Source organism: Hyperolius riggenbachi, chromosome 2 (assembly GCF_040937935.1).
Source record: "Hyperolius riggenbachi isolate aHypRig1 chromosome 2, aHypRig1.pri, whole genome shotgun sequence".
Classification (NCBI taxonomy): Eukaryota; Metazoa; Chordata; class Amphibia; order Anura; family Hyperoliidae; genus Hyperolius; species Hyperolius riggenbachi.
The window spans coordinates 61,005,077-61,024,722 of NC_090647.1; the positions used below are offsets into that span (position 1 = coordinate 61,005,077).

Sequence of the window (19,646 nt, forward strand, 5' to 3'; positions counted from 1 at the left end):
CTTTACAGCGGACTCAAAACTTCCTCTCTGCGCTAAAAGATAAGCAACAGCATAATAACATTTAAAGAAAAACATTACTTTGTTACAGCCGATACCAATCCTGCAATAAATCTGCAGCGTGTCTCCTTCCCGCTTTCATGGAAGCAGACATGGGGTTATCATCCTGTGTTTACAAATTAGCTGTTTTACCGGGGACTGTCGAGATGCCTGAGCAGACATAACTGAGAGACCAGATTACACTTGTGATTAATCACAGATGAGGGGGCATCAGACAGGCTAAACTCTCTAAATACATACAGGGAGCATTTCTCTATGTTTTCCATCTGTGCTGTGCAAGAGTTCAGGTCCACTTTAAAGGACAACTGTAATGAGAGCGATATGGAGGCTGCCATATTTCTTTCTTTTTAAACAATACAAGGTGCCTGGCTATCCTGCTGATCCTCTGCCTCTAATACTTGTAGACATAGCCCCTGAACAAGCATGCAGCAGATCAGGTGTTTCTGACATTAATGTCAGATCTGATAAGATTAGCTGCATGCTTGTTTCTGGTGTGATTCAGACACTACTGTAGCCAAATAGACCAGCAGGGTTGTCAGGCAACTGGTATTGTTTAAAAGGAAATAAATATGGCAGCCTCCATATTCCTCTCATTACAGTTGTCCTTTAAAGAGACACTGAAGCGAAAAAAAATATGATATAGTGAATTGGTTGTGTACTATGAATAATTACTAGAAGATTAGTAGCAAAGAAAATATTCTCATATTTTTATTTTCAGGTATAAAGTGTTTTTCTAACATTGCATCATTCTATAATATGTGCAGATTACACAACACTCAGCATTCAAAATGATTCTTTCAGAGCAGTCTGTGAAGTAAATACCTCTCCTCTAGCAGAGAAAAAGTAAAAAAATTAACTAACAGTTGAGATAATAAAAGTCAGAAAACAGCCCTCTCCACGACTTTGAAAAGTCTGATAGCTTAATGGCTTTTTTGCACAGAGATAACAACTGGAGTTTCTTAAATCTTCCTGTACTGAAAACAATTAGACTGATGTATCTAATCTTAATGTTTTATTTCTTAGCTGTACTACACACACAAATCATAATATCATAAAAAAAATTTGCTTCAGTGTCACTTTAAGCACTATTGTTTTCTATCAATATATCTATCAGTACTACACTGCAGTAAAAACCAGACCCTTCTTGTGCTTGCCAGTCAATCCACTAGGTGGAGCTCTAAAAATATCTGATTTTCATCTGCAAAATCTAATATTTTTCTGACTAAAAATAAACACTAGGAAAAAAAATGCCTTGCTAGAATTAAGCCTTATGAGCATATAAAACCAAAACTAAAAGAAATTGCTGTAGATGTCCTCTGAAGGGCAAAGCGTGGCATCAATATAAATTTGTAGAACTCAATTATTCATGAACTTACATTTTGCAGATTGAACTGCAGCTGCTCCTTGTAGGGTGTAAATTCTCGGGCGAGCTCGTATCCCTCATGGTAGTAGGTGAAGAGACCCTGGAGGAACGCCAAAAGCTGCAAAGGTAGAAAATAAAAAATACAAATAAAAAGGCAATGAATACCGCAGGCTAGGATAAAGTAAACAGCAAGCCCCCAGATTTACTACAGATAAGCAGCCGCTCGCAATTAATGGGATCTCATTCGTTTTAAAGGCAAGCAGCTTCAAGGTTCAATTACCGGGAAGAGAGAAAAAAAACAAAGTTAAATATGACTTTGGCGTGAAGATGAGCAGCCGGGCGATTCGTTCCATAGGGAAACTGTCCTTAAATCCATGATTTTGACGGCGGAGAAAAACCGACATTATAATTCAACATTTCACCTTAGCAGCCGGCCGCAAATAAATTATTTGGAGTGCTCAGTGGTTAGATTACAAGATTTTGTTAAGCCTGTAATTGTGAGCCGTAAATATTCGCTCGTCCTCCGCGGCGGAGGACATATTGGTTATCCGCCAGTCGTAAATGGTGCCATGCTAGAAAACAACGCGCATTCGTCAACGGGGAGGCGGGAAGAGACAAAAATGAGTGCAGGGAATTTATTTGTGAAATTTGCATCTCTGGAAATGTACAAGTCCACAGCAAACTGGTTTATTATTTTACATTTTATTGTGGGTTAATATATTTTTACACACCTCCTCCACCTCGTTTTATTTTTCAGATTCACTTCCTAGGTTTAGAGGCCCTCAATATGCTTATACATCCAGATAGAATTCTCCTGCAGTAATAACATTTGTTTTAAAGTGAACCAGAGATGAAGTACCCTCATGTATTTTACCATATATATCAGTGGAAACAGAGAAAACACCAACCCTGCTCTCTGTTTCATCCTTCACTGCTCAGTCTGCTTGTTATCAGCCCTGATAAATCCCCGACTGAGCATTCAGTCCGGCTTTGCTCAAGAATCATTATAGCAGAGTCATTATAGCAGAGCCAGAGGGGGACAGGCTTGGGCTTGAAAAGACATCAGAGAAGACAGAAACAGCTATGATTCCTGAGCAAAGTTAGACTGAATGCTCAGTCAGGGATTTTATCAGGGTTGATAACAGGCAGACTGAGCAGTGAAGAATGAAACAGAGAAAAGGGTAGGCGTTTTCTCTAATGTTCCTAATGATATATATGGTAAATACATGAGGGTGCTTCATCTCTGGTTCACTTTAAACCTAATATGGTGTCAAGGTACATTAAATAACACATAATAAAGTGTGATTCTCTCACCCCCAGAGTCCTTTTACCACATATGGTCTTTAAATCCCTGCCCCCTTTCTGAAATTGGGCCCAGGTAATTTTTTTTCCCACACCACAGGTTCTAAGGATGCTGGGGGATTGGTATCATAACTCCACCCCTCATGTCCTGCTCCCAGCCCACAACCACTGTGAAAAGAGATGTCATCTATTACAGGCAGGCAGACAAGACATCTGAAATAAGAATTATAGCAAACAGACATGATAAGACAGGCTGCAGAAGTTCTCTTGTCTCTTCTCTCTCCTACACACTGTGAAAAGAGATGTAATTTGATCCAGGCAGGCAGAGGGCAGGGGAGGGAGGGGCAGGGGAGGGCAAAAGGCTGAAGGGGAGGACATAATGCTAAGGGTGTACTTGCAAGGCATCAGCATGAGGAGCAAGATGGAGGAGCTACTACAGATATAAACGCGCCTCTGTTCTAACTACTACAATGTTCATCTAATTGTACAGAGTGCATAGACTAAATCGGAACAACAAGCAAAAACGGTGCACAGCGCCAACAGTATAAAAGTGGCGCCGCAGTAATGTACATAAAACGATATTTATCATTTTATATTTTAACAACTGTTAGGCAGCAGGGATCGGGGAGAGAGGCAGCGGGACACTAGGCAGCGGGGTGGAGGGAGGAGGATTAGGTGGAGGGACGATTAGGTAGCATTGGCATACATTACCTTGTCCCTGCCGGCAATCGCTCCTTCACTTCTTCTGTTAGTTTGCTGTAGTCCTGCATCCAGCCAATCACCATGCGGCTTCAGTTTCCGCATGGTGATTGGCTGGATGCAGGACTCCTGCAAGCTAACTATGAAGTGAGGGAGCGATCGCCGGCGGGGACAAGGTAATGTATGCCAATGCTACCTAATCCTCCCTCCACCTAATCCTCCTCCCTCCGCCCTGCTGCCTAGTGTCCCGCTGCCTCTCTCCCCGATCCCGGCTGCCTAACTAGCCCCCCCCCCCCTGCATTTTTGAATGGCGCACCGTTCTGCTTATAAATGTTTTATAAAACGCTATTTACCTTTTTAATGTATTTACATTAAAACAGTAAATAGCGTTTTATGATCGGCGAAACGGTGCGCCATTTTTCACTCTGCGCCATTTTTAATTGTATGCAGAGTGCAGACTAAATACACGCATTCAAACTTTTTTTTTTTTGGCCCGGAGATAGTCTTTAATGTGTGTATGTTGTCTGAAAGTGAGACTCCATAGATCGGTTGTATAACATGACCTGTGTCTCTGCTCCACTTCCTGATGAGCGTAATCAGGGATGACACTTCATATGCTGCCCCCCGGTCACAAAGCCTTCCTCCTGTGGTGGCCTGCACAGTCAGGGCACCCATCCGCCGAGACACACACAGCACTGCAACCACCATGACTCTTTCCACCTATAACAAGTGTGGTCCCAGCAACACCTGCTTTGGAGGGGGGCCCCTGCATTGGAATGAGGAATGGTAAGCAGCTGGGTCCCCCACAGCCCTGGGCCCTGCTGTAGCTGCAAGGCCTGAACCCCCAGTAGTTAAACCTCTGAATGTGATTTTAATATATTAAGACTTTGAGGCCCCTGAAACTCCATATTAACTGAAAAATAAAAACATCCATTAAGAAATTACTTATTTAACTGACCTATCCTGTATTCGCGGTCAGATTTAGGAGAAATGTGAAATGAAAAAATAAATTCTGCTGGTTTCCATCTTTACTGTTTCTCTGCACTGCTGAACATTGTGTATCTCTTAAAGGTGATCCGAAATAAACTTTTACTCCCTGCATAATTGTGTTCCTTTCATGTAGTTTATAGGGCACTCCTCAAGCCAAATACTTTTTTTGTTTTGTTTTAAAGGGACTCCGAGCAGTGCAGAAACTATGGAAAGATGCATATCATTTTAAAGCTCTCTTTCTCCTCTTTCCGATGATATATAAACCACCACCCTACGTCTTTTAGTTTTCGCTATTTTCGCGATTGAAATTGCCGCGGCCGCAATTTCAATCACGAAAATAAAGAAAACTAAAAGGCGTAGAGCGACAATTTAGGTGTCGCCAGAAAGAGGAGAAAGTGAGCTTTAAAATGATATCCATCTTTCCATAGTTACTTGTATTACACAGGACGACACTTTCCCCAGTGTCAGCAGCTCCATTCAGCAGAAAAAGTCGGCCTGTGTAATACAATGTAACTATGGAAAGATGGATATCATTTTAAAGCTCTCTTTCTCCTCTTTCTGGCGACACCTAAATCGTTGCCCTACGCCTTTTAGTTTTCTTTATTTTTGCGATTGAAACCACAGCGACGGCAATTTCAATCGCGAAAATAGCGAAAACTAAAAGGCGTAGGGTGGTGGTTTATATATCATCGGAAAGAGGAGAAAGAGAGCTTTAAAATGATATGCATCTTTCCATAGTTTCTGCACTGCTCGGAGTCCGTTTAATACTCTAGTTCCCTATAAACTAAACAAGCCACGTCCACAGCTTCTCCAGCGCCTAGGCACTCTGAGCCATTGTTACAAGGGCTCATGTGAGCTCAGTCTGGGCAGGAGGAGGTGTTACTAGCCAGAGATTTCAGAGGCAGAGGGGAGGAGGAGAGGGGAGTGAAGTTTTCACAGGCTGAGGCCCAGAGATGCAGAGCAGCTTGCCTGTGTGTAATGACAAGCAAAACATGGCTGCTGTCATTGTATCACAGGAAGAAATAATCAAATGCTGTTGAAGCTGGTTGCAGCTAGATTTGCTGAGTAAACTATCTAAACTTTAGATAAGATATATAGACAAGTTACATGTTATAGTTAGATTTTCATCTTGGATCCGCTTTAAAGGGAACCAGAGTCAAAGCACCCTCACGTATTTACCATATATATCAGTGGGTACATTAGAGAAAACACCTACCCTGCTGTCTGTTTCATTTTTAACTGTTCAGCTTGCTTCTAATCGGCCCTGATAAAATCCCGACTGAGCATTCAGTCTGGCTTTGCTATAATGACTCAGCTATAATGATTGCTGAGCAGAGCCACAAGAGGGCAGGCTTGGGCTTGAAAAGACAACAGAGAACACAGACTCAGCTATAATGATTCCTGAGTAAAGCCAGACTGAATGCTCAGTCGGTGATTTTATCAGGGCTTATAAGAAGCAAGCTGAACAGTTAAAAAAGTAACAGAGAGCATGGGAGGTGTTTTTTCTAATGTCCTCACTGATATATATGGTAAAATACATGAGAGTGCTTCGTCTCTGGTTCACTTTAAGCCCAGCATGTGCCATGTGCAATGCCGTGCATGACCCAGTGGTGCTTGGGAAAATAAATTCATACTGATTCTGAGATGCTAAAAGTGACATTGCTTCTGCCCTTTTCTTTTTAACCCGGTTCAGTTTCTATTTTCCCTCCCTACTGCCACAGCAAGCATCACCTAGACAACAGGCATACATCACTATATAAACTCTTAAAAGAGAGGGGGGTTCAATTACCTTCTGGTCATAGTGTCCCTATATTATCCAAAAATTTCTGTTATTTTAATGCTGACAGAAGCGTGATGCTCTATTAAAAAAAATCCCATAATCCCTAGCACCGCACAATTTCTACAGCTAGGCAAAGGCCCCCAGACCAGGTAAAAAAAAAATAAAAAAATAGGGAACATATAGGGACCTATTTAAGAAAAAAATATTAACTCTTTCAGGCAGAGAAAGAAGAAAAGGAACACAGCATATTTGTGTGCTTAGCACTGTACATACACGTCTATCTCATCATGTCACATGTCACCAGTAAACAATAACTAGGCCCAATTCTCTGTATAAACTCAAATAATCTTATTTTTACTACATAGCAGTAAAATGGGATTTAACGTAAACTTGCCAGTCAAACAGGTAGAAATCAAATATAGCAGATCTTTATTTCTTGCTATTATTTTCCTAATTGAACGGAAAAAAACCCTAGTTTTATAAATATTTTAACACAAATCCTAATAAATTAAACTAAAAACCACTCTATTCAGCAACAAAACGGACCACCACTAGATGGCAGCAGATCACAGCATACAGCAAGTCAGGCCTTCTGAGAGGAAAAATGCAGAGAAAATCTATCAAATAAAACAAAGGCTATTATTCCCCGCTATTTCCCAGCAGGAAAGATTATGAGGGAGTTTGTTTAACCTCTTACTTCAGCACTCAACCCAGTTTGTTAAGGGAATCTTCAAGTGGGACAGGCTCCATTTCCTGAGGCGGTGGCTTTTTGTGCGCTGTGCAGCATGGCAGTTAGGGGGGCACTTGTCAGCCTGGTATAACCGATATGGAAGAATAGAGAGAGAAGGGAGGGCAAGATGTGTTTCTGAGTGATACTTGTATTGTATACACGCTATCAAGGCCAGGTCCTGCAGGGCCCTATTATACGTAAAAAGGTGATGAAGTTCAACAGCACTGCAAGCATCACACGCTACAGCAGTTTGTTGTTAATAGTTAGTTTGCAGAGTTGATTGTTTCTCTCCAATACATGGATGTGTGAATCATTCTCTGCCACATTCTGTAGGGTAGTCTGACAAATGCTGAGGGAAAAAAATGTGTTTCTACTCCGGGCTCTTTCCCACTAGAGCCCTTTATCTGCATTTCAACACAAAGTCGAAACTTTGCGTTAACCAAGGTAAAACGAATGTCCATAGACTTTCATTTTACCTTTGACACCCGACGCTGCGTTTCGATGCGTTGCGGTACAATGCACCTGGAAGCTTTTTATCGTCGGGAGCTGGCGTTTTCCCATCGGGTGAATTAATAGCTACCGCCGCTGATTGCATTGAACCGCAGCATCCCGACGACACGCCGCAGGCTATTCAACGTGTGCAGGAAATGGCTCCTGCACGCGTTCTAGATGTGACAGAGGCCTCAAGGAAGCTTTCGGTCTGGTGCCCACTTTTTTTGCAGCCTTTTTGGCAACAATTCCAGAAGCACTAAGTTAATGAAAGTCAATGGAGGTGATCCCACAGTAGCGATTGAGATTACCCGATTTCCCAATTGCAGTGAACGCAGCATTTTGTGGAACGTTTGCTCTTCATTGAAGCGCTGCAAAATCGATTTGTACGACTAAAAAAAAACAAATTTTGCAGCCCTTTCACTATCCAAAAACAACTTGCTATACCCATAAAACCTTGTACTAATGGCAATCGCAAATCGCTATACCAATTGCTAGCACTAAATTTAAAAAATGTTCGAAAATCACCTGCAATCGCTCCAGAAACCGCTGCAAAAATCACTACAAAAATATTAGCGGAAAAACTCAGTGGAAAATGCACATAATGAGCCGCATGGAAAAATGTGTTTATGTTTGCGTTCTGCAATGTGCGTTTTTAAAACGCAGGACTTGCCGCATCTTTTTCCAAAATGCATCTAAAATGCACATAATAAATGTGAATGGTGACGCAGAGGTGTTGCGTTTTTGTGCATTTTGTATGCGTTTTGTAATGGCCTCAATTCACTAAGCTTATCTCCTGTCTTTAATAACGTTTCTAGAGTTGTCACCATGGTGATGAGGCTTGTCGTATTCAGGAAACATTTTACCTCAGGCAAACCTAAAGTTAACTCTTCTGTCTTTAAGTTGACTCTTCAATCCTTAAAGGAATACTTAAGTAAAAAAAAAAAAAATGACATTTACTCACCTGGGGCATCCCTCAGCACCCCGAAGCTGGATGGTGCCCTCGCAGCCCCGCTCCGATCGTCCTGTCCCCGCCGGCGGCTACTTCCGGTTCGGCGACAGCCGCCGACAGGCTGGGAACGCGGCTGATTTTCTGCGTTCCCAGCCGCTGCTATCACTCTCTATGCTGCTATAGCGTATGCGCTATAGCAGCATAGAGAGTGATAGCAGCGGCTGGGAACGCGGAAAATCAGCCGCGTTCCCAGCCTGTCGGCGGCTGTCGCCGAACCGGAAGTAGCCGCCGGCGGGGACAGGACGATCGGAGCGGGGCTGCGAGGGCACCATCCAGCTTCGGGGTGCTGAGGGATGCCCCAGGTGAGTAAATGTCATTTTTTTTTTTTGACTTAAGTATTCCTTTAAAATAACTCCACAGTTAAAGACAGGCTGTTTATTAACTGCATGTGAAAATAACTACAGAGGAGGTAAATTAACTACAGAGGAGGTAAATTAACTACAGAGGAGATAACTTAACCACTTGCCGACCGCGCACTCATACCGCGCGTCGGCATAGTGGCAGCTGCAGGACCAGCGACGCAGTTCTGCGTCGCCGGCTGCAGGCTAATTAATCAGGAAGCAGCCGCTCGCGTGAGCGGCTGCTTCCTGTCAATTCACGGCGGGGGAATTTCGCCGCGGAGGGGGGCTTTGAGGTGCCCCCCCCCCGCAACACCCAGGCAGGCAGGAGCGATCAGACCCCCCCAGCACATCATCCCCCTAGTGGGGAAAAAAGGGGGGCGATCTGGTCGCTCTGCCTGCACCCTGATCTGTGCTGGGGGCTGCACAGCCCACCCAGCACAGATCAGCTAAAACAGCGCTGGTCCTTAAGGGGGGGTAAAGGATGGGTCCTCAAGTGGTTAAAGGAGTCATCAGGCTTTGGCCTCAATTCACTAAGGTTAACTCCTGTCTTTAATAACTCTTCAGAGCTGTTTTACTGTTATCTCAATTATATCACCATAGTGATAACTGCTACTGTTACGTGGATTTCTTAGGAGAAAGGGGGTACCGGCTACTGATTGGGATGAAGTTCAATCCTTGGTTACGGTATCTCTGTAAAGCACAAGTTAGGGGAGGATGGGATATTGAAAACATAAATGTCGAAAAGTGAGAATATTTCTTCCATCTCTACAGCTGAGATCCATTTCAGGCTGAAAAGTAACCTCTCATCATCCAACTCTCAGTGCTTTATACATTTTGGCCACTAGAGGGTGATACAACTGCATGGGACAATCCAGAGTAAAGGCATTTCATTGAATTTCAATAGGCTTCAAAATCCCATGCTGTAAACATGCGCGCATTTACTTATAACGTGCCGCAGCTAGTTTATTTATTTTTTTAATCTTTCTATAAATGTCAAGATGGCAATTAAACTGGACAAATTAATATGTAAAGGATGCTATCTCTAATGAAAGATCTTCAGTAGTGACCTAATTAGTGTGATAGACATTTCTGAACAAACAAAAAGTGTAGTAAAAAAACAACCGATAGATCTTGTTGGATTCCCTCCCACTTCTACCGAGAGGAATAATTCATCTTCCTGACCCAGATAGATCATCCACAGACGTGTTGCTTCAGCTGCATAAGAGGGGAAAGAGAAAGAGGGAGCGCAGGTTTAGGGCCAGAACCCACTATTCAATTTTTCAGAAAGCCGTCAATTTTCTTTGAGCGACGAGCGACCGTTCCCGAGTGATCTCACGACATGGGTACAGGCGTTTGATTATGTGAACATTTGGAGACGCACAATAACATAAGACCGCCGCAGCAGATCAAATCTTTAAAGTGACCCTCAGGTTCTATACTTACCTGGAACTTTCTTAGGCTTGAGGCAGCTCAGTCTCTCGCTGTCTCCCTAGACGGGAGCGCAACAGGGGAGTGGCCTGACCAGACCGCACTCATGCAGCGAAGCGCGACTTGGCCGGGCTGTTGAGTGAGACAGGAGCCACCCAGAAAAATGGACTGAACAGCCTCAAAAGAGGAACGCCAGTGAAAATAATGTAATAAAAAAAAGTGCTTCATTTTTACAATCATTATGTATTAATGATTTAGTCAGTGTTTGCCCATTGTAAAATCTTTTAAATCCCTGATTTACATTCTGACATTTATTACATGGTGACATTTTTACTGTTGGCAGGTGATGCAGCTGCTGCATGCTTTTTTGGCAGTTGGGAACAGCTGTAAACAGCTATTTCCCACAATGCAGCAAGGTTCACAGACAGGAAACTGCGAGGAGTACCACGGTCCTCAGAGTTTCTTGTTTGAGAGGTTTCACCACAATATCAGTCATACAGCACCCCCTGATGGTCTGTTTGTGAAAAGGAATAGATTTCTCATGTAAAAGGGGGTATCAGCTACTGATTGGGATAAAGTTCAATTCTTGGTTGGAGTCTCTTTTTAAAGAGAGTCTGAAGCCTAAAAAATTACCTGTTTTAATAGCCAGCATTAACCAGAGGCGCATTATTTGTGGCTACAAGCACTATTAGGCACTGCTGTTTGGCCTGAGGAAGTAGGTATGCACCCATGGAACGCGTTGCCAATGCAATCAAATTCTATTAATATGTGAACTTCTCTTCATTGAGGTAAGCCACCTCACTTTTTTTTCTTTTTATTTGTTTTTAATCTTATTTTATTCTTATCTGCATTTTTCTTTTCTGGGCGCCTCTTTCCCCTTTAATGCCACAACTGAAATGTCCACATTCACGCAGCAAAATGAGGCCTTAATCACCCCGAAATCCCTGGGGCAAAATTCGTGGGGCTCCTTCCTGGTAGAGGCAGAGCTTTGTGCAGTCTTCAGTCTTCTTTCCCTGAGAGGGGCGGGGAGAGGCGGAGATCCGCAGGGATTGACTGGACTGGATGCAGAGCTACAGCACAAAGCTCTGCCTCCCTGGGCAGCAAAATCCATGACCTGGAAAGTCGTGGATTTTTGCCCCGGGGATTTCGGGGTGATTAAGGCCTCGTTCTGCTGCAGGGATACGGCGTTTCAGCTATGGCATTAATGCTGAAGAGGACTGGCTATTAAAAAGAGGTAATTTTTTAGGCTTTTCAGACTCTCTTTAAAGGACAACTATCAAAGTTAACTAAAATTCTAAATGCCACATATATTTAGAGTAATTACTAGCAAAATACAAAGGCTTTTTTTCACCTTTTCATTTCTTATGTGAAGAAAATATGACATTTACAGAGAACACTCTTGTGGGCGGCCCATCGTGTGCCGTTACATGTACCTGCCGGCGGGAGGATGGATCGGTGAGCGCTCGTTGTCGTGAGACGTCACTGGGATCCATCTTACTGCATCGTGAGGTCAGTATTCAGCCTGAAGGTAGGTGCACACATAACACAACATGAAAGGTCGCGTTTTAGGTCATGTGCATTTTTTTTGTGGGCGCTTTTGGTGCGTTTTTTCTGCGTCGTCACTGCGTTTTTGGTATGTTACTGTGTTTGCGTTAGCATTTTTTTTTTACCACAGATGCGTTTTTCATGCGATTTGCGTGCATTTTAATGTGGTTGCGGTTCGCATATACAAAACGCATATGCGTTTTGTATGCGTTTTACCCTTATGAAAAACTTCCTGTTCTTTTTTTTTTAGTTTTTCAATTGTCAGGAATTGTAATCGAGACCACTTATCACACCCATAATTGCGGTAAAACACGCTTAAAAAACAAATGAAAATTGCAGCGCTATACAATTGCGATTTCAACCCAACATGCAGACAGCCTGTTTTGGACTTCTAATCCTCATCAGTGCATTGCAGGGATTGATATGGCCTTTACCCCCCTGAAGCTATGCTTACATCCAAAGGCGTTGGTGTATAGTCAGCCTATAGCCTATACATTTTACAGAGCCACATCAGCCCCACATGCAGACAGCCTGTTTTTGACTTGGTCCTCATCAGTGCATATCAATCCCCGCCATGCACTGATGAGGACCAAAAGTCTAAAACAGGCTGCCGGTACAAGCCGGCAGGTCACATGATCAGAGATGCTGCTGGATACATAGAGACTGGATGCTCCCCGCTCTGCAGTTTGGGGGTCCCATCAGAAGATGATGGTGCTACATAAATCAATAACAATAAGGTATTTTTGTCCCACAAAGCCTGAGACAGTTGCCTTGCGAGTAATTCGGTCCTGCTGCTGAGGGGGTCCCTAATTAGTGTTACGTGAGGGCAGAGGGAATTTATGATAACAGACTTTTATTACAGTATATAAGACTAGAGTAGGGTTGTTCAAACATTTTAGGCAAAGGGCCGTATCACCGTTCTTGAGAGTGCTAGGGGGCCGAACTACCGAAATTAAACGTTTGTTGCTTGCCTGTGATATCTTGTCAAATAAAACATTTCCATAGGAAATAACTCCTATACCGTATGCAGTTAGCAAAGTGGCAGTTGCTAATCAGTGGCAGTTACAGCTGCTGGCACAGTGGCAGCTGCTAATCAGTGGCTGTTACAGCTGCTGGCACAGTGTTGGCTGCTAATCAGTGGCTGTTACTGCTCCTGGCACAATGGTGGCTGCTAATCAGTGGCTGCTACTGCTGATGGCACAGTGGCAGCTGCTAATCAGTGTCTTTGACTGCTGCTCGCATAGTGGCAGCTGCTAATCAGTGTCTGTGACTGCTGCTGGCACAGTGGCAGCTGCTAATCAGTGGCTGTTACTGCTTCTGGCACAGTGGCAGCTGCTAATCAGTGGCTGTTACTGCAGCTGGCACAGTGGCAGCTGCTAATCAGTGGCTGTTACTGCTGACACAGTGGCAGCTGCTAATCAGTGGCGATTACTGCTGCTGGCATAGTTCAGCTGCTACCTAGTGACGGTTTATGATGCTGGCGTAGTGGCGGATGCTAATCAGTGGCTGTTACTGCTGCTGGCACAGTGGCTGCTACTGCTACAGTGGTGGCTGGTAGCCTACAGGTAAGCAAAGGGGGAAGCAGGGCAGCAAAACAAGGTGGTCCCTGCATGTGGCACCACAGCTACGGCCTGCGGGCCGCATGGGATAAAAAACTTTAGAGATCTTTAGGGGCCACCAGGAAAATCTCAGTGGGCACATTTGGCCCCGGGCCAGACTTTGGACATGCCTGGACTAGAGGCTGAGTTGCAGTGGATACCATATAAAAATGTCCTATAACACATCTGGTATCCCCAGTAAGGCTTGGTTCACACTGAGAGCTTTTTAAGCGCTAGTGATTTAAAAAGCTCTTGCTAATGCAATGCTATTGGGGATTTTTATAAAATCACATCGCTCAAGTGGGATCACACCCATAGCATTACATTAGCAAGAGCTTCCAAAATTACAAATGCTTAGAAAAAGCTCTTGCAGTGTGAACCCGCTCTTAGTGATATATTTACTCTGCAGATACATTTTATTCTTATTGCGGTTGTCATAATAAGGGGTCGAGGGGCAGGAGGCTAGTATTAATATGTCGCAAGGCATCATGGGAAGCATGGAGGTGCGAGCCAGTAGGAATCACGACGGTTGCCAGGCAAGCGTGCTCCGGTAGTGGGACTTCGGGAAAAGCTTAATTAATAGCTGCGTCGTTAATTAATGAATAAAAAGATGAATCCATATCGCTTCTCAGAACGTCCACAAGAGTGACCTCCTAGGAATGCAGATTGATTATTGCGCTATTTCAAGAAAATAACGTAAAGTGGGCTGCGTCCACTTATTATTCTCCAGGCAGCCCTGTAATCTCATGGCCTCTCCATTATAAGGGCGCCATGGAAACGTATCGCATGCATATGTCACACCTAATTAAAAGGCTACTACAAAGCAGGACATTGATAAAGGCTCTGATAATGTGCATGGAGCACTGAATCCATAATAGATGAAGGGACGATCCTATAATGTCACCACCTAAATGAGCTATTTCACTGCAGGTAAATTATTTAAACTGTATTCTAGATATTTAAAGAGGAACTTCAGCGAAAAGGGGGAAAACATAAATCATTACATTGCAAAATGGGAAGTTAAAAAATAGAAGCGAGACCAAGAAATGATTGATATTCGCCATGTAATTTGTTCATATTGTTTGATACACCATCAGCCTGCAGGTCATCATCTTTACTGCTGGCAGACGTGAAAAAAAAAAACAGCACCAACTGCCATTATCTATAACCACACCCCCTAACAATGCGATAGGTAAAAAGGTTGTTTTTTTTAATAGATAGGAAGCGGGAAAAAAGGGCGCAGGCAGCTAGTGGACAAAAAGGGCGCCGCCATTCACTCTCATAATAAATAACGTTTAATGGGCGCCGAGCAGGAAAAAAGGGCGCCGGACCTAAATAACGTTTACAAACGGCGCCCGGAGATTTTTAATGATTTAAAAGTGTGCTTGTGGTGATTTACGTTTATAAAATGCACCCGTGCCGAATAACGTTTATAAAAATACTAAACATATTTATCTTAATTAATTAATTAGAGTTTACACCCCGCGCCCTTTTTGTCCGGGCGCCCTTTTTGTACGTACGCTTATAGATATACATATGGACAGATGGAGATACTGGTTGATTGGCAGTTGGAAACAGCTGTTTTTTCCCCCCACAATGCAACAAAGTTCACGGACAGGAAACCGTCAGGACTTAGGTCATGACATCACACTGTGGGAGGGGTTTCACCACAATATCAGCCATACAGAGCCCATTGATGATCTATTTGAGAAAAGGTAAACATGCTACATGTGACACCAAGTCTATTACATCAAGTGCCCCTGTGGCCTAGGGTATGTGGGCCAATCCACAAGGGGAATTAAAACCAGGCTCAATGAGCATAAAAGCAACATCCAGGTCCTTAAAGTCAACCTCCAGACTAAAAATCTACTCAGCAGAACTGAAAAGGCTTGGTGTTTCTTTAACAGTTTCACAGCATCAGAACTTTGTTTTTCTTATAGAAGTCTCATTTTTAGCTGCATTTTAAGCTAAGCTCCGCCCCATCAAAGAAAACTGCCCGGGCTTTTTTCCCCTGATGCTGTGCAAAGCATGATGGGATTCCCTATGTTGTCTAGCAACTGGGATGGGTGATCAGGACACAGGACAGTTGGAACTGTGTCTCATGCTCCCTGTCACCTTCTTTCAACCAAAAAGATGGCTGCCCTCATGAAATCACAAACCTTTGCCTGTTCTTTTAAAACAGGGTGGGTAAGAGATTATATTGCCTATCTATTTTAATTAACATAACTAATGTAACTTAATGACAGTATGTGTGTTTAGGCTGAAGTTCCTCTTTATGAAAGCTAAAGAAGGTGAAGTAGATGTCAACAAAGTGTTTCCTTTAGCGCAACATTTTTTGGAATAGAGATATAACGAGCCATCTCAGCTAGAAGATACTGGAAGTTGCTAATCTCCCGGAGGGGAAGTCCCATAGGATTACCCTCCTTAGACGGGAAGCTTTTTGGATAGAGCGATTGGGAACTCAGTCACCTAGTGGTCTTAACGAAGACTTCAGTCTCAGATGTTTCCTTTAACAGGTATAGCTGCTCTTTACACTGAATAGGGTAAACTATTACTTAAAGAGAATCTGTACTCTAATATTCTTACACTAAAAAGCATACCATTCTATTCCTTATTTTCTCCTGTGCCCCTCTGTGCTGTTTCTGCCACTCTCTGCTGCAATCCTGGCTTGTAATTAACAGTTTTAGGCAGTGTTTACAAACAAACTAACCAGCTCCTAATAGGCTCACATATACAGAGTGTGTGAGTCATTCGAGTGTGCAGGGGGCCTGCAGAGGGTGTGTATCGCTTCTATCCAATGACAAGCAGCCCTGCACATTCCACACATTCAAAGCCTTAGCCCGACAGACACGACAGGGGAAAGATACATTGATTTATTACAGAGACAGTGTAATTAGGAAAGACTGCAGTAAGCCCCAGCACATTAGAACAGGCATAGGAACTTATAGGATAGAAGAACTAAGGCTGAAAAAATTGTTACAGAGTCTCTTTAAGCATGTGCTCGCCCCCAATGCTTTGGGTGTGGTGTGTAGTGGATGTCTATATATGTTGTATGGTTGAACCATAAGTTTGAGCACTTGATAAAGGGGCAATGCCCAAAACGACTTGCTGTCCTTATGCTGTGTATATATGTCTGTCATTATGAAATAAAGACGAATTGGATACAAAATCCGCTGAGGGTTGAGTCCCCTATGGGAATTGCTGTGTATCTGGACTATTTGAGAAAAAGTAAAGATTTCTCATGGGAAATGGGGTATCAGCTGCTGATAGGGACCTAGTTCAATCCTTGGTTACAGCTCTAGAATTACATATTCAATAACACAACATGACATAGCTATAATAATCACACAACAATAAACCAGTTATACATGTTTAAGTGGAACGGACGATGTTTGGCGTGTTAATATCTACATGTCATTACCTATGCAGGGAGGGCCACACAGAGCACAGCGCTCGCTAAGTGCAGCGGAGCGGGATTTAACGCCTGGCTGAGGCATCTTAACATGTTTATTATTGACCTTGAGCTAGTCATTGAAGGCAAAGGCTTCATTCCTGCTGATGGCACTAAATTATGCAAGGTTATAAAATCAGAGCACCGCAGAAGGGCTTGGATAAACCGGCGGTCTGGGCGGGAGCGTGTGACGGATGGCTTGCGCTGCTCTGCATTTTAAAAGTGAAAGAAGGAGGTTGGAGCTCCAGGGAGAACAGATGTATGGAAAAGACAAAGGATCTCACTTATTGTTAAAGCTGAATCCCGGGCGGTAACATGGCAACAACTTTCTTTTTTACTGATCTGTAAGGGCCCGTTTCCACTAGTGCGGTGCGAATCACCGGGATTCCACCGCTGACGAAATCGCATGCGGATGCGATTCCGCGTGCGTTTTTTGCCGCAATTTCGCATGCGATTTCGCATAGGCAGAATATATATGAGAATTTAACCATGTCACTGCCTGGTTCAATTTGCATTAGTTTTCGTGCGAATTCGCACGCAAAATCGCGGCAAAAAACGCATGTGCGTTTTCCCTATTAAATACATAGCCTGCGAATCGCCTGCATTCCTCACGCAGGCGAATTCTGCAGGCCCTACCGTGCAGAAAAATCCTGCACAGAAAAATGCACCAAAAAACTGACAAGTGGAAACAGTCTCATCCACTTGTATTGGTTATGCGAATCCGCATGCAGACAACGCATGCGGATTCGCTCTAGTGGAAACGGGCCCTAACACTTTTCTTTTGTTGGAATGCAGAGTAAGAGTTGGTCGTGTTTGGTCTCAGTGGCCTGTTGTTCTTGTCAGGTCTGCCTGTCAGTTTAACTTTAATTAAAGGAAGGCTAGACCTAACACACTTTATTATGCTCCTCTATACAAAGCGCAGGCACTTCTCTGCAGTATCCGCTGTATAAACCTGAATATAAACTAGGAGCTTCTTTGTGCACAGCAGAGTGTGCGCCCAATGCCAGTCTTATCACTACTGGTTCCCCCATAATGCACTGCAGAGTGTGCTCCCACCGCCAGTCTTATCACTACTGGTTCCCCCATAATGCACTGCAGAGTGTGCTCCCACCGCCAGTCTTATCACTACTGGTTCCCCCATCTTGTACTGCAGAGTGGACTCCATCTGTCAGTCTTATGACTACTGGCTCCCCTATAATGCACTGCAGAGTGTGCTCCAACTCTCTGTCTTACCACTACTGGTTCCCTCATGATGCACTGTGTCTGCAGAGTGTACTCAAACTGTCAGTCTTCCCACTACTGGTTCCCCTATTATGCACTGCAGCGTGTGCTCATAATACCAGTCTTATCAGTACTGGTTCCCCCATCATGCACTGCAGAGTGTGCTCCCCTGCCAGTGTTACCACTACTGGTTCCCCCATCATGCACTGCCCAATGCCAGTATTAATATACTTCTTCTACAGTTCGCAATGCATCACAAATGGATCCAATAGGACCACAAATGGGCGTCAACCAGTCCCTCAGGGATATATATACATAACGCCCATATAACATACTGCATAGACTAAAGCATTCTACCAAGCCAGTAATTTCAATATAAAACCACATCTCAACTCGTAAGGCCGGAATTTTATGCCACGATTCAACAATTAACTGTCAACCTCACAATGCAGTAAACAATAAAAAAAACCTCTTCTTCACTGTTTTATGCTTACCGAGGCCCCACTTCAAAATCTGTATTGATTGTTCCTGACAGCAGTCAGTACTTTCCACAGCCTGCAGATGGCACTATTGCTGTTCTCCATCAGGAACAACGTTCATGACAGGCTGACATACTGGCAACATGTACAGCATTTGTTTTATACAAGGAAAGAAAACACAACAGAAGACGATCCTTTAACCTTAGGCATACTTAATAATAAGATTCAATGGAGAACATAAATTACATGAATGCAAAAAGATAATAACTAATCTCTCTCTTAGTAACCAGAATAGAAGTATGCAGCAGGTGTATAGCGGCCCTGACAGTTCAGATGCTGCTACCGACCTTATGCAGATTAGAGGCTATAAGCGGCTGAAGTGCATCCTCTGGATAATACATGCCAGCTGCCATTTGATGTCCGGTAACTGAGCGCCGGTGATCAAGCCAAAGGTAACATAAGGTAGTATGGGTTACAGTTATGGTTAGGTGTTATGTTACAAGGCTTGGTGACTATGGCTGGGACGCTATGTGTGTCAATTAGGGTTAGGAGCAGGGCCGGATTTACCATAAGGCACTGTAGGCACATGCCTACAGGCGCCCAGTGATGGAAAGGCGGCTTACTCCTCTCCCCTAGTCCCTCCCTCCTTCCCAATGCAAAGCCAGCCCTGTTTCTAGGGGCGTGCAGCCCATGCGGTCGCCCTGAGTGCTGGGGGAGGAGAGCAGAGCAAGTGAGCAGAAAGGCATTTGACAAGCGTCCGCTGCACTTCCTGTCGTCCAGCAAATGCATCACATTTTTTTACCTCCGCAGAAGTGCTGCATTAGAGCGATCAGGATAAATAAGGCTTTGCGTGAATGACGACAAACTATAGCACCGAGGGCTGTCCATTAATTTGAAAAGATAGCACTTTACCGGTAGATCACAAAGGACTTCTAAGTAGATTCCACACCACCTGAAAGACACACGCGTTGTACTCTGCGCTTTGACTTGGATGAGTTTAGGGCGACATGCTGTCCTGGAGTTTTGCACCGCGGTGTAGAGGATTATGATGTTGGAAGGTGGGGAGCCATGCACTTAGAAGCCTTATGTGCTACGTCTCATCAAATTTTGCTGCACACTAGGCTCCGAAATAGCGATCACCAAGATCACAATTTTGGAATC

General features: G+C 43.7%; 1 protein-coding gene across 1 annotated transcript in view; it reads right to left on the minus strand.

Moving 5' to 3' along the window:
- The window catches only part of LOC137544792 (rho GTPase-activating protein 42-like), a 397,590-nt gene that overhangs the window by 69,958 nt on the left and 307,986 nt on the right, over window positions 1-19,646 (minus strand). Inside the window, exon 7 of the mRNA XM_068265881.1 lies at window positions 1,434-1,538. Coding sequence (XP_068121982.1) covers window positions 1,434-1,538 — 105 coding nt within the window. The remainder of the gene's footprint in view (window positions 1-1,433; window positions 1,539-19,646) is intronic.